The 19,780-nt window shown below is 40.0% G+C and overlaps 1 protein-coding gene across 1 annotated transcript; it reads right to left on the minus strand.

Annotated features, from left to right (window-relative positions):
* LOC126387634 (transgelin-like) lies at window positions 1-7,947 on the minus strand. Its single transcript, XM_050040200.1, has 5 exons — window positions 7,769-7,947; window positions 2,109-2,289; window positions 1,842-2,013; window positions 1,593-1,695; window positions 1-1,462 (listed from the first exon to the last, which is right to left on the minus strand). Exons 2-5 carry the CDS (start codon window positions 2,280-2,282, stop codon window positions 1,312-1,314), a joined length of 600 nt encoding a protein of 199 aa, XP_049896157.1. The 5' UTR covers window positions 2,283-2,289; window positions 7,769-7,947; the 3' UTR covers window positions 1-1,311.
* Window positions 7,948-19,780: the final 11,833 nt, after the last annotated feature.

Genomic DNA, 19,780 nt, shown 5'->3' on the forward strand with positions numbered 1-19,780 from the left:
TTCTTAACAGGTAAATTGAACTTTATTCAAAATCATTGTCATTATATATGATGTATTAAACTCTAAAAAGAAGGTCCGACGTCTTGATGATAATGAGTTAACTCAGAGCATCTGACTACAGATTGTGTTATGGAGCAAATAAAACACACATGACTGTATTTTATGTTCTTCTTAAAACAGTTTTAAACTTGGCAATTCACTGTCTAAAATTACTTGAGTATGTGACCTTTAAATTCAAATTATCATAACCCACAACACTCCACTTCTTACTGTCCAGGCTGCCACTTGTTTCAGTTTCTTCCAATACACAACAAATGGAACTTGAAACTTGCTTGAGATCATGTAATTACATTTAACAATTAGTTATTTTTTCCTCATTATCATTAATTTTGTTGTTGTTAATTGTTGTGTTGTAGTTGTGAGCAGGGTACCTTTTCAAAACTCTCCTTGGCAGTGCATTCAAGTACAGCCTCACATCCAAGAATTGATAGCAACATTGTCAGAAAAGCAACGCTTAGAGATGAACAAAAAGCAAACAAGGGCACTGTGAAACATAAATAATGGATATGGTTGTTTCATTCATTAAAATTTCTCAGATGTCAGATATCGTAGTGTCCTTGAATGCAGTTTTGAAAGTGCATGCTGTAATAACAGTTATATAGAGGCTGAAATAAAGAGTAAAGCTACTACATGTTGATGGCATAGGTGTAGATTTTGGGGTGGGGGTTGGAAAACCTCCCCTCTATATTTAGAACTGGTGCATTTGTCCCCCCTCCCCAATTAAAACATTAAAGTGGCAGAGGACTTTTATTTTGAAAAAATTACAGACATTTACACCACAAATTGGAGCATAGAAATTCACCAGAATGCATAAAATTAAGTGTTTGATGCTCAAATTTTTTCTTGCAGAGTACTAAAGTAAAGCAAGTTACAAGTCTGCAAATTGATTGGTATAATGAACTGAAACCTCTGAAATCTAAAATCTCGCACATTTAATTTTTAGGTAATGTGTTAACACATGCAAAACAACTGGAATAATTCTTTAAGAAAAAAGTCTAATTTACAATTTACAATTCAAAATGCTGTCTAATTGTTTATTTGCACTGTTAAAGTATTGCTGTATGTATGTGTGCTCAACATGAAGTACGTGTTCTCATTGGTCCCTGTTTTGGTCCAGTTTAGCCGTAAAAAACAGTCAGGTCACATTTCTCCTTATGGCCAAAGTAAGAGTCAGAGCTTCTCCATCCTCATTGGCCTTTCAGAGGGCAGAAGAAGGAGTGTCTGGGAGGAGGGTTGAATCACTGCTCTGATTCAGGGGTTGTTGATGATCTGCCTTGGTAGTCCATAGCCCGTCATTCCAGCTTGAGATGCTCCTTTATTTGTGCCCATTTGCAGGCCGATGACATTTTTGCCTTCACTCAGCTGTTCATCTGAGAATTCTCTCCTGTTCTCTTGGGCTTTCCTGCACACATACAGATAACACATATCTCAGTCTGCAGTCTCATTCCTCAGCACTTAAATGAAACCTGCTTTGTTTTACCAACTTCTCACAGAGAGACTAGTTCACACGTGAGGGGGGCATTCAAACTCACTTATGGAACCAGCTGGGGTCTCCTTTGTAACACCCATTTTCCTTTGTGACAGCCAGACTACCCAGAGCCATCAGGGTCCTCTGGACAGCAGCCAAGTCCTTGCCTGAAGACATGCAACAATCCCACATGAACCGACCACACACCAAATACAGGGAAGAGACAGCGACCTGTGCACTCAACCACTGTCTACAACTTTATTTCCTAGACTATACTGCGGTAAATTTGCAAAACAATGAACTGTTGTCTTACCTTCAAAGAGGTCTACAGTCTGAAACATATCAGTTTTGGTGACTCCATAATCTTCAGCAGCTTTGAGGAACACAGCTATTTGTTCCATCTGCTTGAACGCCATGGTCGAGCCCTTGATGGTCTTGAGCGGCTTGTTGGATGCATACAAGCTGTTGATGAGCTCACCTAGCACCTAGGCACACAGAAAAGAAGAGGATCGCTCTAATGCACACAACTTGAATTACACTGCTGTCATGTATTTACACTTATGCAAACCCCAATACTCACACATCCGTCCTTGAGCCAGTTTTGGAATCCGGCCTTTCCTGGCTCAGGCTCGCTTACGCCACACTGCTTGACGATCCACTTCACCAACCTTTCCTCCAGTTCCGGGTCATATTTCTTATCAATCTTACTCTGTACCTCCCGGCTCAGACCATAGGCAGGACCTCTGTATGCCATGCTGATCCTGTTGGGAGTGAAAGTTAGTATTAGATAGGCAGATAGCTTAGCAAACTTTGCTCCTTGGCAGCGTATTGTGTGCTTTTCAATATGGATATTTGATGGATGTAACATTCACATTCTAATCCCTGCCCTGTTCACACCCACAGTCCTGGCCTGCATTCAGAACAAACAGAGTTTAGCGTAGATGTGTGCAGGAAGTCTTTCTATTGTGTGCTCTGTTTTTTTAAAGAAGCTATTAATTTCAATCTTCTCAAAAGTGAGCAAATTCTGGCTGCTCTTCACTTGTTCAAGGGGCTGATTTATTGTTCAACCTTTTGTAAAGTCAAGGGGAGTTTAGGTGTTGATCTCAGGCATCTATGTTGTGCTGACGGTCAAAGAAATAGTTTAACATCTTGAGAAATACATTTGTCTACTTTCTGACGGAAAGTAAGATAAGAAGATTGATATCACTCTCATATCTGGGTGTTAAATATAAAGCTGCAGCCAGGAGCTGGCCTTGTCTGAAGGTAATTGAGTTTGCTAACCAGCACTATCTCAGCCAAGTTGCCAGAAGAAAAAGTCAGAACTGTACATTTTTGCAATCCACGAATACGCTGCATTTGCACGTCATATGTATCATATCAACATTTCTAAAGTACATAGCATATGAGCTGACTGTTATTAAGAGGTGGATGGGCTGGTGGATAACGTGTCAACTAGGCGAGGCATCTGCCAAGCTGCAGACTACTGATTGAGACCAACAATAAGCAATAACAATACTGATGTAGCTACTGATACTGATACTGATAATGTGATTTGGCAAGTCATTGTGGTGTTTCCAGCAGTTTACTGATCATCAAATGTGGGTGTTTTGTAGCAACCAGACTCTGTGTTTCCAGCAGTTTTTTGAGCATCAAATGGGGGTGTTTTGTAGCAAACAGTCACTGTGTTTCCAGCAGCTTTTTGTGCACCAAATATGAGTGTTTTGTAGCATCCAGTCAGTGTGTTTCCAGTGGTGATAGTGGCACAAAAAGCAAATGTTTTTTTACAGAGATGTTGCTGATTTTCTAGTGTGGATTGTGCCCCAAAAACTGAGTATTTTAAACCAAAACAATGATCTTTTTCTAACCATGACCAAGTGGTTTTTGTGTGTAAATGTAAATGTAAAGTTTCAAAGTATTCACTGCATAATAATGTGCAAATGTAGAGTATCCATGGTTTGCAAAAATGTACAGTTCCAACATTTTTTTTTATGGCAAGTGGGTTGTATATCTTGTTTGTTAAATCACTGCAAAATCCCCAGCCAACCTGTAGCCTCATAATCAACAGACAGACACATACGAGAGTGGTATCAGTCTTCTCACTTAACTCTTCACCAGAAATTATATAAGCATATTTCCCAAAATGTTGAACTATGTGATAAGGAGAGAGGTCAGTGAAGAGTCAAGGACAGAAATCTCATGTGTTTCCATGTGTGTGCTTTTCTATTACACAGCAGAGCACATTTAATTCTAATCTAATCATTCATCATCTTTATTTATCATTATTAAATTAGACATTTATTAACTCACAAGTGTATTGAAAATCACAGATTTCAGCTTTGTATTTCCATTATCTCTATTAAACAAAAACATTGTGTACCTTGGAGGCTGAAAATGTTAAATGTCTTTAGGAATTACGACCCTGCTGTAAGTAATTACGGTTGGCCTATCTCACTTATTAATGCAGTATGAGCTTCCTGTTGGCTTCTGCAGAACCACCCTGCTCCCTGCATCCTGTTTGCTCATGCAGCTGTCACTTCCTTCCTCCCTCCCTGACAAAGGTAGCTATGTGTATACAGGACTTTAAACAAAACAACACACTGCTGCTCACCATGGGAACGGCCTTTAAGCAAAGATAAATAAATAAATAACATAAAAACCAACCTCTCCATCAAGCCTGTTAAAACATAAAAGTACAAGTCGGTACGTGTTAAGCACCACGCTGAAGTTATTGCTTTTGCAGATCAGATTAGCTGAGTTATGCAATTCAGTGAGGTTTCTGAAGACGGAAAGCAGATAACATAAGGAGATGTTTAGAGCTGATAGGAAAGTCCTCCACTCTTACTTTCTGCCCAAGTATATGCATACATATTTATGCTATGTATGTTCTGCAAATATATGGAAACTGTACGTTTTTTGTTACATTTGAATGAGGCTGGTTTTCATGCAGCGCTGTGTGCAAGAATCTGAGTTTTATTTTTGACTCTGGGTTTAATATGCAGCATAATCTACATAGCACACCTATTACATCTCTTGCAAAACAGAGGCTTCTCAGTCTTACACAATATGTGTTGATAGTATGACAAATCGTCCTTGTGTCGAACAGCTCCACACTGGAGCCCTTCCTGCCATACATCACACTTGTGGTTCTGTTCATTGTGTGAGCTTGCAGTGGTTGTAGGGGCGTGTGGAGGAGAAGCAACTTCCTGTCCCCTAAATAACCGCAAAACCAGTTTGTAACAGCAACAAGGGTGAAGTAAATATCCAAACATCCAAACTCTTAGACAATCTCTTTCTCAATCACAACATTTCCATCTGTTTTGTCCTGACACGGCCAGGGAACATCCAGCAGCTGCAAACATCAGGACTTATGTCTGCATGTAGTGAATAATAAGGGATGAGAGAGTCTACTCTTTGGTGAAGTCTAGCTCTCTAAAAACCGCTGATTTGATACCACAAGATTGGGTCATGCTGCTGTCACTCTGCACTGAGCACATCTACCATTAGGACAGATATTTACTGTGAATGTTTTCATAAAATAGACTGCAGTCTCGCATATTTGCACAGGCTAATCAAGCAGGGTGTTTGTCCAGGTGTTTGAATGTGTGTTTTGGAGGATTATGTAGATATGCACACTTCTGAAATCAACTGGGAGCGGCCTAGTAGTTACCGGGGACATTTTGTGATCACAGAGTCACAGCTACAACACCCCACAAACACCAAGATGTGGATAAACAGCTGTTAGTGCTGCTGAGGGTACTGTGCAAAACAAGTATTATAAACTGGTCAGTGATTTGCTCATACAAGCCAAAAAGGTAACTAAGGCAACACATTTTCATTTCAAATCAACATATTTCTAAATTAGTGTCTTTAGTCCTTAATTTCAAAACTCCACATCTAACTGAACTGAATGTGTTGAATGTGTTAAGGGATGCTCGCAGTTACTGCAGGGGGGTGCCAAATTATTGTTGTTGTTGTTTTCTACAAAATTTTAAATTTGTCTGAAAATAAACATTTACATGTGTCCAAAATATCATTACCAGAGATAGATTCATATCTGCCTTCCTATCCAGAAAAAACAAACAATTTAATTTACAGTTATTGACTGTAAAAATAATGGATGTAGCTACTGTGACGTCACCCACTGGTATGCAGACTCCCATTTTGAAGTCTCAAGTTTGGCAATTTGGCTGTCATCATCTTGGTTATTTGGAGCCAGAATTGACCATATTTGCGTGAGAGGCTGTCGCTGTGGAGGATTAAGGGGTGGATCTGACTACACTATCGGCGGATAGTCTGTCACTCAAAGCAGCCCGCTCTTTATTATGTGTAACTTTAAGCCTTAATAAAATGTAAATCTTGGAGTTACTTACATATTGTCCCCCTGTCATAAATGGGGAAATTAACTATAGAGAAAAAAACATTTTTTTATTTCAGGATGTTAACATGTTTATTTCTGCTGTGTAGCTGGCCATTTTAACGGCGGGGTCCATCGGGGTTGACTCGCTTTTAGAGCCAGCCTCAAGTGGCTGTTCAAGGAACCGCAGTTCTTGGCACTTCCCTGTTGGCTTAATCTTTTGACCCTGGAGGTTGACGCTTGTTGCTCATGAATCCTCCTGTCATGGAAGAGAGCTTACCTACAGTAAATCACTGTGCCTTCCACATGTATGTTAAACACTGAAACATTATGTATAAATACAGGAATCTGTCAATAATCATTATATTACTAGCTTAGTATTGTATGCACCAGAAAAATGTACGTTTATACTGTACATGACCTTAGGCCACTCTACACATTATTGTAGGCCAAGCATATATGCAATTCAGTGTTAGAGAATATTTGTAGTAGGGAGGCCCTGCTGCAGGGGCTTTGGCCTGACAACATTAAAGACCCCTGTTCAACAGGTTTTATAAATGAACCTTTGATCTGCTTTCTTCAGAGCTCAACATCTCACCACGTAGTTGGCCTCTGTAATGTGAGTATTGTTATCTACTCAGTGTGTAAAACTAGCTCTACCACAACTATATTTGTATTTTTTTTAAGTGTCGAGTAGTTCCTTATAAATGTTCTCACTGTTCAGGTCATACTTGTATCAACTCAAAAGTCAAAGCAAAGCACTTCTAACTTAATTTTTTTTTATCTCTATAATTTTTCCATTAATCTTCTGCTTTAGCTTTACACGGTGGCACTCTTCAATACCAGACTGCTACTCTGAGCAGCTCCTATGTGTCATTTGAGGGTTAAGTGTCTTACTCAGACTCCAGTTGTTACTCTTATATTCGTCATTCTCACCTCCCGCCCAAATTCTTGAGCTTTTCTATGTAACTTGTAGTCATCCGTCACAAGATGTTTCACAAAGTTCTTGTAATTGCAACATGGCTGCATAAAACCACATCATCTGTAGTTATTTTCTGAGTCAAACAGATACCATCTCAACTCATCGCAGCTTGTGATCCATTAGCTCTGCACGAGGTTTACAGGTCATTCTGTAACCTTTGTGGATTAAGTAGTTCACACGATTGTCTTACAGTGTCCATATGCACGTTTGCCTTTATATACTCCTAGCTGCTGTTGACCGAGAGTGTTAATTCAGCTCTCTGTATTTCTACCTTATCACTGAGGATAGTGAGAGCAGCCCAAACACCACCCGAAGTCAAGGACTGTAAGTTATCTTGCAGTCTAAAGCGCTGACTTGCACATAAAACTTTACTATGGTCCGTAAATGTGACAACATATGTGACAAACACATGCAGAGTTTTACTGCCACATCCTGCACAAGCAGCGTGGTGTTCAGAGCACGTATTAAACTAGAAAATGACATATTATTAGACAGTATTGGCTACATGTTGAAGAAGGAAAGACTTGTCTGAGGCTGAACCTGGAGCTATGAGGCCTGGCATTTTTGAGCATAAGAGAAGAATGCTGAGAGCAAAGGTAGATAAGAAGCAGGATTATGTAAGACTGTAAGAACTTACAGACCAGTGGGTCACTCAGAAGGCATCTAGTCCACACAGAAAACTTAGTCTTATTCTGTGTATGATCAAATATGAGCAAGAGGGATGGAGACAGAAAGTGAGGGTGGGGTGTGTGATACATTACACCTCATTTTTTCATGTTTCCTGCACAGAGTTAACCACAAGCTTAAAGCAACAAAGAAATCTTCTGACTGCCAGCAAGAAACCATAAAACTGAGATTGATGGAAGAGGACGAGAGAAAAGAAGAAGAATAAGTGTTTACTTACTTTGTGTAGTAGCTTTCAGGTGAATACAGGTGGGCTTGTGTTGCTGCGTTCCCGCTATTCTTCTCTCTTACAACACAGTGCAGAGTGCACCATACAGGACTGCCAACATAAATACAGCAAACACCCTCGTCTGAAATATATGACTTCACCACATTCAACAGAAAGAGAGAGAGAGAGAGAGATATGCCTTCACGTCCTCTTATTTCACTTACGGCCCGCCCCTTTGCTCTTTCTCTCTTTCCCCACTCAAATTGTAATTCCTTATTTAGGAGAAGGACGGGAAGGAAAAAGAGGGCATGTGACTGGAGAGTTTGGTGTGGTCACTGAAAAGAATTCTCCAAATTTCTCCCTCTACCACTAAAGAACGAGACAGGATTAGGAAGGAGGGAGGGAGGGAGGGGTGATAAAAAATCCTCGAGAACAGTGCAGTTAGAGTGAGCACAGGAAGGGAGTTACAGTAATTAGAGAGCAGTGAGGCAAATGTAGGAGATTATTTATTGCCTTAATTCAAACTGGTGATGTTTGTGTCTGAAAGTGAAAAAGGCAGCTGTGGAATGTAAACCCTTCCTCTCTGCTGAGTTTCATGTGAAGACACAATAAAGAGGAGGGAGAGGGAGAGGTCATGACACATCGCAACATTTTGTTCCGGAAGTTGAAAATGTAAATTGAGACATCTGGAACTGACTCCTGTCCTCGTGTATGGTTTCAGCACATAGGCTATCTGTACATCCAGGCGGTTTCCATGACAACAAGGAGTGCACTCCCTCCAAGGCATTCCAACCATGTCGGCCTTGTCGACATGAGCAAGTCAGGACCTGGCAGGGCTCTGAGATATAATGATGACATCAGAGGTGAAAACACTATGAGGAGTTGGCAGTGTGTGAAGTCACATGACTGAGCCCATGGTCTGGAAACTAACACGTTCATGTCAGCTATGTTTTGTGTCATTTCAACCACAGGACTGAAGTCTAATATTCAACCACCAGGACATCTACAGGGTTAATGATTATCACAACCTGAAAATGGTTTCGTTGCAGTTGAACATTTCCTCTTTCCTGCACACAAACTGTAACTGCATGAAAGTTCAAAAGCAGTCAGCTGCCTTTTTTCACGCGGTATTTGAGTTCAATTGATATTTTAAGTAAATCATGTACTGTATAATCAATCAAGCCAACTTAAATAGAGCACAGAATGAGGAAGGTGGAAGGAGGATCACATAGTGAAGATCTACTTTTCTTTGTTTGTACACAGTGAATCAGAAGTAGTCTCTTACTATGGAAGATTGGAAATGCCCAGATCGAGACAAATCAAACAAAGAAATAACGTAATGCCGCCCCCTGTTGGACAACACTGAAGTGAAATACACCTACTCATCTTATTTTTTGTGCTGTGAATTGATTTTAATGCGTGGGCAACATGGTTTCCCATGATGTTGTTTCCCATGATGTCACCATGAAAAATATATTTAGTTATTAAAGTACTAAAGTATTAAAAATAAAATACACAAAACAATTTGTATTGTATTTCAATGTCTTTCTTTGTTGGATTTGTTTTAATTTAGACATTTTTAATCTTCCATATTTCAGACCTTGCTCCTTTTAATCAGGAAAGGAAAGTCATTTAGAAGGTGATGCTTTCATCTGGATTTTTATTTAAAGGAGCAGTGAGAATTCAGCAGCTGAGTTTTCCACAGAGGCGCTGAATAAAGCAGTTTCACATTACAAATCTTTACAAATTTACAAATCTTTACAAATAAATTATTACAAATTTTTCTGACACTGTTCTGCTCGTCACAGATAGGCCACTAGCCTTACACCAGCTTTTGTGTGCTTTTATGTTTTCGCTGATACCTTAAGATCCAGACATTCAGGAGGTTTTTACCTCGAATGATAGATTGTCAAAGAAGTCTCATTTTATCTAAAACAAATGGACCTGGTGATTTATATCACTAAAAACAATAAATCTGTTACACAGTTTCGCATTCAAAATTTTTCCGAATCTGTTCGACGTCCCAGATAAGCTGCTAACTATGAGGCTGACGTGAATTGTGAAAATGCAAAAATACAAAAAAGCTAGAACCCCAGTAGGCCTAAAGCCAGTGTTTAGTTTGTCCGTTTTGGGCAACTGTAGAAACAAGGCAAACATTCAACATGGCGGACTCCGTGGATGAGGACTAGCTTCCTACGCAGATAGAAACAGCTCATTTTAAGGTAACAAAAACACAACAATTTTTATTTTCATGTGCATATACACTAAAGAAAACATACTTATTATATAATATTCCTGTAATATTTCTGCTAGTAAATCCTCCTAAATCCTAAAAACTGTACCTTTAAAGGTATACAAGGCAGGAATTGTTGATTACTGTTTGTAAACCATATCGTCAAGCAAAAGTAAAAGTGAAAGCCAACTCTAGATCCAATGCGCTTTGTGTTTCACCCTTATTATATTTGCGTTATGCTGCACTGTGTCCAAAATGTTCATAGCTTTCTTTTCTTTGAGTCCAAACATTTGATTTTTTTTTTTTCCAAGGAAATTCCTGCATAATATACCTTTCAGGTTCATTTTTGATGAAGGGCTGCAACTTACAATTTTCACTGTCAATTATTCTAATATAATAGTGAGAGTATAGTATAATATTCAGAAAGGGCCCATTCTGCACAATAACAAAAATAACTTTAAATATACTTCGGTGCTAATACTGTATTTTTTAGTGCTGTACATTTTGAATGGAGGACTTAGTATTTTTACACTTCAGTATCACCAATTTTATTTACATAAAGGATCAGAGCACTTCCACTACTGGCAACACGCCATTTACTGTGAACTGATTGACATGATGGGATGGGGAGTTAGAGGGGTGTTACTTGGATACTTGGAGGACTTTTCATGTTCAACCAGATGACAGATAGCTATGTGTGTGTGTGTGTGTGTGTGTGTGTGTGTGTGTGTGTGTGTGTGTGTGTGTGTGTGTGTGAGTGTGAGAGAGACAGAGAGAGAGAGAGAGAGAGAGAGAGTCAGAGACAGAGACAGAGAGAGAGACAGAGAGAGAGAGAACATGGGAAAAATTATCCAGCAAACCTGCAAATGGTGAAAATACACACAGATGAGAAATTCCACATGTGGTTGAGCTCTGGGCGAGGGGGGGGGGGGGCGGCGGCACACTCAAGTTTTTTTCCACTCTGACAATTTTCTTTAGCCAAAGTTGTAACAGTTTGTGCTTTCTGCCTTGCATTATTTCTTGCTGAAGCGAGACTTGTCATCTGTCCTGAATGTGATGGTGTCACGCTGCACCTAACATCAGCCAAATCTTCTCTTGTGTTCAAACTTTGAATCTTCCAAATGCTGACTTTGCAGGAAGTTAGAAATACAGCTTGTTTCGCAGCTTTTCTTTCATTCCAGATGCCCACCAGCCTGTCTATGAGTCTCTACAGGCTGGTCTTGCACTACAGCAACATCTGGTGGCTCAGACAGCAGACATCCACTCATTGCTTCTTCCTCTGTGGTTTAGATTTAACTCCACTGTAAGGGTGCAAACAGCTAGAAGCAGCATTATGTTCCACACTCAACAAGCTGTGCTTTAAATTTTTTTCAACAGGAGGACAGTTTCAAATATTATATGCATTGTCCTCCAGAATCACCTCATCCTGAGATTAAATTTAACAGATTTAGTTTTATTTTCAGGTACACACTGCTGGGTGTTGATGCCCGTGCTGAGAGCTGCTAATTGAAAAAGAACTGCATGGTGGACGCAATGCTGTGATGTCATCGGGGTGTAAAATCTGAAGCTGTTACACAGAAAAAGAAACTTAACAGATGGAGAAGAACAACTGAGCACCAAGGGGGGCTGTCAGAGGATAGTGGTGCAGGTTTTTTCTTTGTTTTTAGCCTCAGTGCTGAATAATTTAAAATACAAACCTCTTTTCTAAAAACCAAAACAATTAGGGATGCTCTATAAAATGTGTCTCACTGGTTTCTGACCTTTAGAGAGTTAAAAATACTCAAAGTAGAGTGTGCTGCTTTGGGTCAAATAAATAAGTAAATACATGAATAAAATAAGATTTCAGCATGACGTTTTTCAGTGTGACACAGCACAGCAAATATCCAGACATGAGAGCTCTTTAGATTTCAGGGACGGCAGTGTCTGGACAATCCACGTGGTCTGTCAGTCGGTTGGTCCACCACTTTGTCTCAACAACTGCTGGATGGATTACCATAAAATTTAGTACACCCATTAATGTTCCCCTCAATATGAATTTCATTAACTTTTTATGTAACGCTGTAATCAGATCAGACTCTTAATTTGTACAATATTTCTGTTTATGACCAAACAGGGGAGACCGGGGCAACTGTAACAAGGGGCAGTTTTAACATCTCAAACGGCACCAATCAGAAATGAGACAGACACATGAAACTCATTATGCACATGGCCCAGGAGGATCCCTCTCTGCCTGTCAAAGGACGAACTGATGTCTCATACAGGTCATGATTAATTATATATATAAGATAAAATGTTTGACTTCTAGTGTTTCAATCAATAGTGTGACTCATTGCTTGTAAAACAATCAATGAATGTCAACAAGCAGAACATAGATACAAGTTACCCACATAACATCTGTGTCCAAAAAGGTCAGAAGGTTTTTGAGTAATGACATCAACACCAAAAAACGGTACAATTGCCCCCTGTCTCCCCTACCTGCAGCCTCAGCTGCACTGTGTTTTCAACACTAATTAGCACAATGCAATGTAATCATACCTGCTTAATCTAATGAATAATGAGCAACGTTAGCATTGTCATTGGGAACATTACCATGCTGATGTTAGCAGTTAGATCAAAGCACTAGTTACTGAGCTTAAAGAGCTGATGTGTTTTTACATGTTGTGATCGAACAAAAAGATCATGTTCATAAAATCATGATCTAATATTGCTTTGCTGAAAAGACAAAATGAATAAATAAAAATGATAATAATAAAAAATAGATAGGACGTGATTTGTAAATCAAAGAGAATTTGGTTTGTCCTTCAGCTTAAAATGTCATGATGCTAATATTGTGAAAATGTGCACGTTTTGCTTTGTTGTTGATGCTTTACCTACTTTCTGATTATCAAGAGAGTAAAAACATTAAATTTAATTTTTTGGAAGCAAGCCTAGGATGCTGCTTATCCTCTTTACCCTTGTTAATGTATTGCCTTCATTCATTGTATTAGGCATGGGACTGGAGTCCTGATTATGTTTGCATATTCCTGTAAAAGCTCCTGTGGCTAAATGCCAGCTTGAAACTAAATGCTAACGTGATGTAGGTCCTTGAAACTGGGTCTCCACATGCTGCGTAGTGTGTCAGCTAAAAGGGGATTATTATTATTTTAGTTTCCTTCCTACTTTTTTTTTAAGAACATCTCATATTTGATGTTGTTCTGCAGGCTTGTCTTGTGTGATGGAAAAGCAACCATCACGACAAATGATGAAAGGATCTTGCACACTGTCAATGTTGTATTAATAAGCAGACGATGTTTTGATCCAGTGTGCAGGATCACCTCTTTATCTAGACATTACATGCACACAGCCACAGACCATCAGTAGCAGAGAGCCGTGGGTGGGATGATGAGATATGTGGATGAATAAAGAAGTCTAGATTAAGACCGCAGGTGGTCCAGCAGTTCCTGATCCTTTAGGACAAAATACCAGTTAGACGCAGCAGGAAGCACCTGTCTAAATTTCTCATTTTATTCACAACCTTCTTTCCATTTTGAGTCTGTCAATCTGTGCTAGGTGGCCACTATATAGAATTATCTACAGTCTTTCTTCTCTTCTTAGACAAACACATGACAAATGATCACAATATTTAACCCAGTAAAACACTATACTGTTTTAGTGGTTTAATGAATAACTTCTGTACAGTGTGATCTCAGATGTCGAGAAGAAATGCTCTCGTCATGCTGGATAACAATCTGATTATAACAGTAAGGGCTCTGCATGTATGTTTTCTTATATGAGAGCTGTAGTGTGCAGTTTGGTCCTCTTGGAGGCGCTGTGTTTCAGTGTGATCCTAACAGATAAGCAGACCATTCACGTGGCTGACACTCAGCCTGTAAACTGTGACCCCCAAATGTCCACATAAATCTTCTGCTCTCAACCTCCCCCCTCTAATAATGCTATGAGACGGGAACCAGCTGTGCAGAAAAAAGGGTCTACAGTGCAATTCACATGTTCAAGGTGGAGACAGTGTGTGTTAGTCATCCAGTTAGTAATCAGGTAATTACCCTATTACATTTGAGCCCAAATCAGATGATTTTACCCTCCATCTTTTAGAATTGTGTCTGCATGCCAAAGTTAATGTAAAGCGTCACATTTTGAAGCTCACCTGCAGTGGCAACATCTGCATATTCTACTTGACTTTACTGAACAGAGCTGACGGTTGCCAACTATGTTTAACCTGGTGCGATTACAAAATAAGATTAGACTTCTGCTTAATTTATGTGACCTCTGTTCATTGATCCAGGAGGCTGAGGTGCACAGGTGGGGGATGGGTGTAGAGGGAGATATTGTGAGCCAAAGGTCCGTGGGCAACCCTGCGCATTGTGTATAAGGACAGATTATGCTGCACAGGAGCCAGAGGTACAGCTCATTGTTTTGGAGCCTAATGTAGGGCATTCAGTTTACGCATTTCTGTCAATTGCATCCAGTTCTATATCAGTCTACTCTGCTTCAAATACAGCATTGCACCGGCTAAAATGCAAATATCTGTCTTCTTTGTGAAGTACAATATTAAAAAATATCTCTGGAGTGCTGTTTCGTAGAAGTGTCACTTTGTGTGTCTCAGATAATGGATGCCTCAGGAGCTGTATGCTGTTAATCCATGTTATCGCTGGCCATAGGGAGGAGCTGGTCTATTAACAGAAGGTGTTAAACTTGCTTGTGGCTTTTGTGGCCTCTGAATCACAACCTCAGGGGATTTGTACCTAAGATGGATGCAGACACCTCCTCAGCTCAGGTAGAGGTCTTTACAGATTCTGCTGGAAATACAGTACTGTACTGATATAATGAGACCAAGCAGAGATCACTCAGAAGCATGGATGGATTACTGAACGGTCCTACCGCTCTGGACTTCACCTACCAAATGTCACTCAAATCTCCATGTACCGACAAAGAAGAGATTCAAAATGACCACAAAGAGATGCTAAGGATCTGCAAAGAGACATAAAATAACTACAAAGAGGGGCAAAACAATAAACAAATAGAGAAACAAAATGACCAAAAACACAACCAAAAAGACACAAAATGATCTTAAAGAGAAATAAAATAACCAAAAAGACACAAAATTACCTCAGAGAGACACAATATGACCAAAAAGACACAAAACAACTACAAAGAGATGCAAACAAAAAAAAACGAGGCAAAACCACCACAAAGTCTGTGCGCCTTGCCCTTATGCGGAAGAGGAGGTGGGGCCTTTTGCACATCTGTGCTCAGGGGCCCATAGTCTCCAAATCCATCCATGCTCAAAGGCATTACTTGCAGAGCTGTTAAACAACTGACTACAACAATTTCAGCATTACAGTAAAATTATGTTCATATGGTGATGTTTCCATGACAGCAGTTGACAGAAAAATGTACAGCCATGCAGGATTGGAAAAAATAAAGTCAGTATTAAATGACCCACGACTTCTCACATCATCGACCTTTTAAAATCACCGGCCAAAAAATTAAAGTGTCATGTAATCCAGGCTTAGGTGCTCCCAGAGCAGGATTAGGTGTTCTTAAACAGGATTTATGTGTGGGGAATGGTCGTACTGTATGTGAGCATGTAGGTACATGTAGTTTCACATCATCACACATTTCACATATTTTGCTGTGGAAGGTTTTTTTGGCTTTGAAGGAGTTCCACTTTACCAACTGCCTGACGCTGCCAAATGTTTTTCTCTTGTATCTTTGTGTTTTGATGACCACTCATGAAGGCCGAAAGTGCAACGTCAGTAGTTTTAAAAAAAGATTATAACTGAATATGTTTTTGCACCACTTTTCTTTTATTTAACAACTCCCTGTGATCTTATATAGACCAAATTAGAAACATCAATCTGGAAAAGAAGCACAATACAGTCCTCAATTTGTTCCCCATGTCATGAAACTGAATTACCAGAACAACTGCATTAGAGCCAGAATTGTGCTGAGTGTGTTACTGAATTGGTTGAGGGGTTATTGGGTGTACTTTGGAGATAAACCCCAAATCTGTCTGACACACAGCAAGTTCCAAAAACGGAAATAATCCAGTAAGATGTCATAACAGTCATGATTGGATGTGCAAGGCTGGACACTAAAGAAATCACAGCTTAAAATAATACCATCAGACAAAACTTGCATATTGTCTGATATATCATATTTTCACGGATTACTGGGGAGAGACGAGTGAGCAGTCAAGCCAGCATCGGAAGAGTTATAAAAGGAGATAATGATGAGCTGTTGAGAGAAGATGTCTTGGTTTTTTTGTCAGAGTCCGCAAAATCGTTTGTGGTGAGAGAGAGAGGGGAGGAATCAGGGTCAAAGACAGTTTAAGGAAGAAAAGAGGGTGAGGAAGGGCTTTCCTGCTGTACAGCAGAAGATTGGACTTTACCTTCAGCAGCTTTGACAGCTTCAATGTTAAATTCATGTGAAATCCAGGTGGAAAAGCCAGAGCAGGCCTACATGAAAGAGGACAGAGAAGGTCAAAGGGAGGCAGGAGGGCAGACTAAAGTGTGGAGGTGGAGGAGGCAGTGGAAAGAGAGAGGCATGAGTCAGGTGGAGGCGGAGAGGACCAGATGGAGACAGAGAGAGAGGAAAGGCAGAGAAGCTGTGCCAAGCAGGGCTATCACGCGAGGAGACCAAGTCACTTGCAGAGAGCAGAATGGAGACTGACACAAATTGATGGGCCGAGACATTAAGAGGCTGGAAGTGGAGCAGGCTCCAGAGAGGAATAAGCCCACTCCAATTTCATCTTTATGAATGAGCGACGAGGCAGGGAGAGAAATATACAAGGAACATGGGAGAGGAATAATGAAATAATTCTTTCCTTATTGCTGTCTTATCATGAGGATAGTAATGAATCAGCTGTGGAGAGTATAGGTCACAGAGCAGATGAAAATTTGATGAGGAGGCAAAGGTAAATGCCTGTGAATGGATCGTCAATGTCAATCAATTTGGTAAAATCTTTACAGAGAAAGAATATATATATTTTTTCTAAATTAGATTTATATACAGCATTGTCAAGGTCAGAAAAAGCCTCAAGCTGTGAGATTAACAACAAACATTGCTGCACCTGTCAGGGTTTACTGCGCATTATGTTGAAAGACTCAGTCAAAGATGAAATTTGGTTGCTCAGAATGACAAAATAACGTCCTGAAAGAGCCTATGATGGAAAAAGAAGTGATATTGTACATTTCATTTCTTCCAAGCAAGCATCAGTATAGATGACTCTAAATGACCCACCTATGGCTGTTATGTACGGTGTCTGACAAGGGCAAACATGATACAACAGCCCAAAACGTTAGGAGAAACCAGCTGCAGCTTTGGAAACAGTGCAACCAAGAAAAATGCAAAGCAAATATAACAACAAAAACATGCTGCAAATTAAATAGCATGCTATAGAAAGCTAAAACGAATCCATTAACAGCAAACACACTGCAAAGCTAAAACGAATCCATTAACAGCAAACACACTGCAATTACAGACATCATGCAAAGTCAGAAACACACACACACACACACACACACACACACACACACACACACACACACCAAAAACAAATGTAACAGAAAATGCTGCATATCCAGTCAACACAACAGAAGTTCTGCAGGTCTAAGGAGAACATCAACGCTAGTGTGATGCCAGCTACGTAAATCTGTTGCTCTTTTATATTACTGTAAAAAACTAAGGCTACATGTAAAAAAGAAGATGTACCTTTAAATGTCTCCTGTATACTTTGTTGGTCTTCAAAAGCAACCAAACAAACACACACTCTCGCTGTCTCTCAGGTCAAAAATCATGCTGTTCCACTTAACGCTCCCCCCTGGGGGCCTGGAGAACTTCTGTTGTGTTAAATCAGGCTGTTCTCCCAAGCCATTCTCATTCTGAAGTTGTTAAATATTGCCGCCTGGTCAGACACAGACAAAAAAACAGACATCCTTTTGCAGCAGTATGATACCTGGAAAGTTCCTATAGGGTGGGCAGCAGGATAGAGGGTCAAACCTCATCAGACTTTCACCCAGGAGGCTGGTGTTCACTTCCTGTTTTTATTTCTTTTCCGAAACCTAACTATAGGCTTTTGTTGCAGGATAAAATAAACGTAAATACCTGGCGTTTTACCGATTTTGAAAAAGACTGTATGCATGTAATGAGCAGAAACTGTGAAAACATTAGTGTATTTTGAAAGACACATTCATGTAATTGGCGTGTCACAGAACATCAACAACAGACACACCCAGGGCACTTGACAAGTAATATGTAGACATGGAAGTCTACTGACCAAGTGGCATTATGTGACATATTGGGAGAGAAAATGTGTTGGTTCTCATGCACTGTTGCCATCACATTGTAACAAAAGTCAATTATATAGCAGTAATATGCGTAACAAAGCCAAATGTACAGTCGTAATATTAAGTATGATAATTACACAAAATTTGTTTCAGTTGTTATTACCTGACACCCTTAGGCCTCCACAGTCAATATGTGGAACATCTGATAGTCAGTTTCTGTACCCCTACGTTCCGTGCTTTGGAAAGCAGAGCTAAAGTGGTAAACAAACATGGCAGCACACCGGTAAGGTAAGACAACACGTTTACATGTCGTTTTCTATACGTTCTCTGACATTTATCCTAACCAGCGGTCTTTGTGGAAAAAAAGCTTGTTTAGTGGACTAACTTTGCACTTGAAGGTATGCCCGTTCTCTTACGTTTTAACAGGTCTGACGCTACTATGCGCCCCGGCTGTATCTAGGCTAACAGCTAACATGCCAACTATTATTTCTATGTCACTAGTCACTTTAAACAAATTTAGGACGATAGGAGACGGGTTGAAATAAACCGAAATTTCCCTTTAAGTACATACCTTCACATTAAGTATGTGCAGGGACGGTTTTTGCTATGGGCAATGTGGGTGACCGCCCAGGGCGCAATCTAAAAAAAACAAAACAAAAAAAACCCAAAACTCGCCAGTTTTCTAGACTACTGCTCATTTCCACGTCAAGTTAGTGGAGTGGGCGCTGGGGCACCCCTATTATCACGTTTCAACCAGCAGCAGAAAGGAAAGGCGAATCCTGGCGGTTGTGGGTTGAACAGGGGTCACAGACAGGAATACGGCGGAGGCTCTTAGTGCTCTGTGGCGCAAGATAACGGCTTACCGGTGACAGAGAAGTCCGACTCCAGGTCTAGTAATTTCCTCTTTTGTTGGTGTCATGACTGCCCAGTAGTACCTGGACAACCGAGCTGTGGTGGCACACAGGTATGTGGCGTGTCAGAGGAGAGGGGGCCCAGGGCGTAAAACTAGCCAGGACCGCCTCTGAGTATGTGTGACATGACGGTCGTATGTGCATTATTGTAAGATATCATACCAACAGCATTTTTTGTGGCATTTGTTTGGGGGGGTGTGTGTTTTTGACTTTGCATTGTTTCTATATTTTCATCACCATCAAAGAGCAAATGTGAGAATTTAAAAACGTTACAGATATATTGAAAAAATAAACAAAAACAAAATTAGAGCTACCTCATCTGACAAGGGTCCACAAATTAAAGAAAGATCAGAGTTGGGTATAACGCGCTACAAAGTAACCCGTTAGAATACTTTGATTACTTTTTGCAGTAACGAGTAACCTAACGCGTTAGTTTGCTGTTTGAGTAATCAAATACTTAAGTACATTTTCAAACAAGACATCAGTTACTTCCGTTACTTTTAGAACGCTGGTCCTTCAGCTCCGAAACAGCAACGGCTGTCGTTTGGTTCTAATAACAGAGATAACGTTAAACCTATCAGTCTGAAAGAAGCCA

This window comes from Epinephelus moara, chromosome 3 (assembly GCF_006386435.1).
Source record: "Epinephelus moara isolate mb chromosome 3, YSFRI_EMoa_1.0, whole genome shotgun sequence".
In the NCBI taxonomy this organism is placed as follows: Eukaryota; Metazoa; Chordata; class Actinopteri; order Perciformes; family Serranidae; genus Epinephelus; species Epinephelus moara.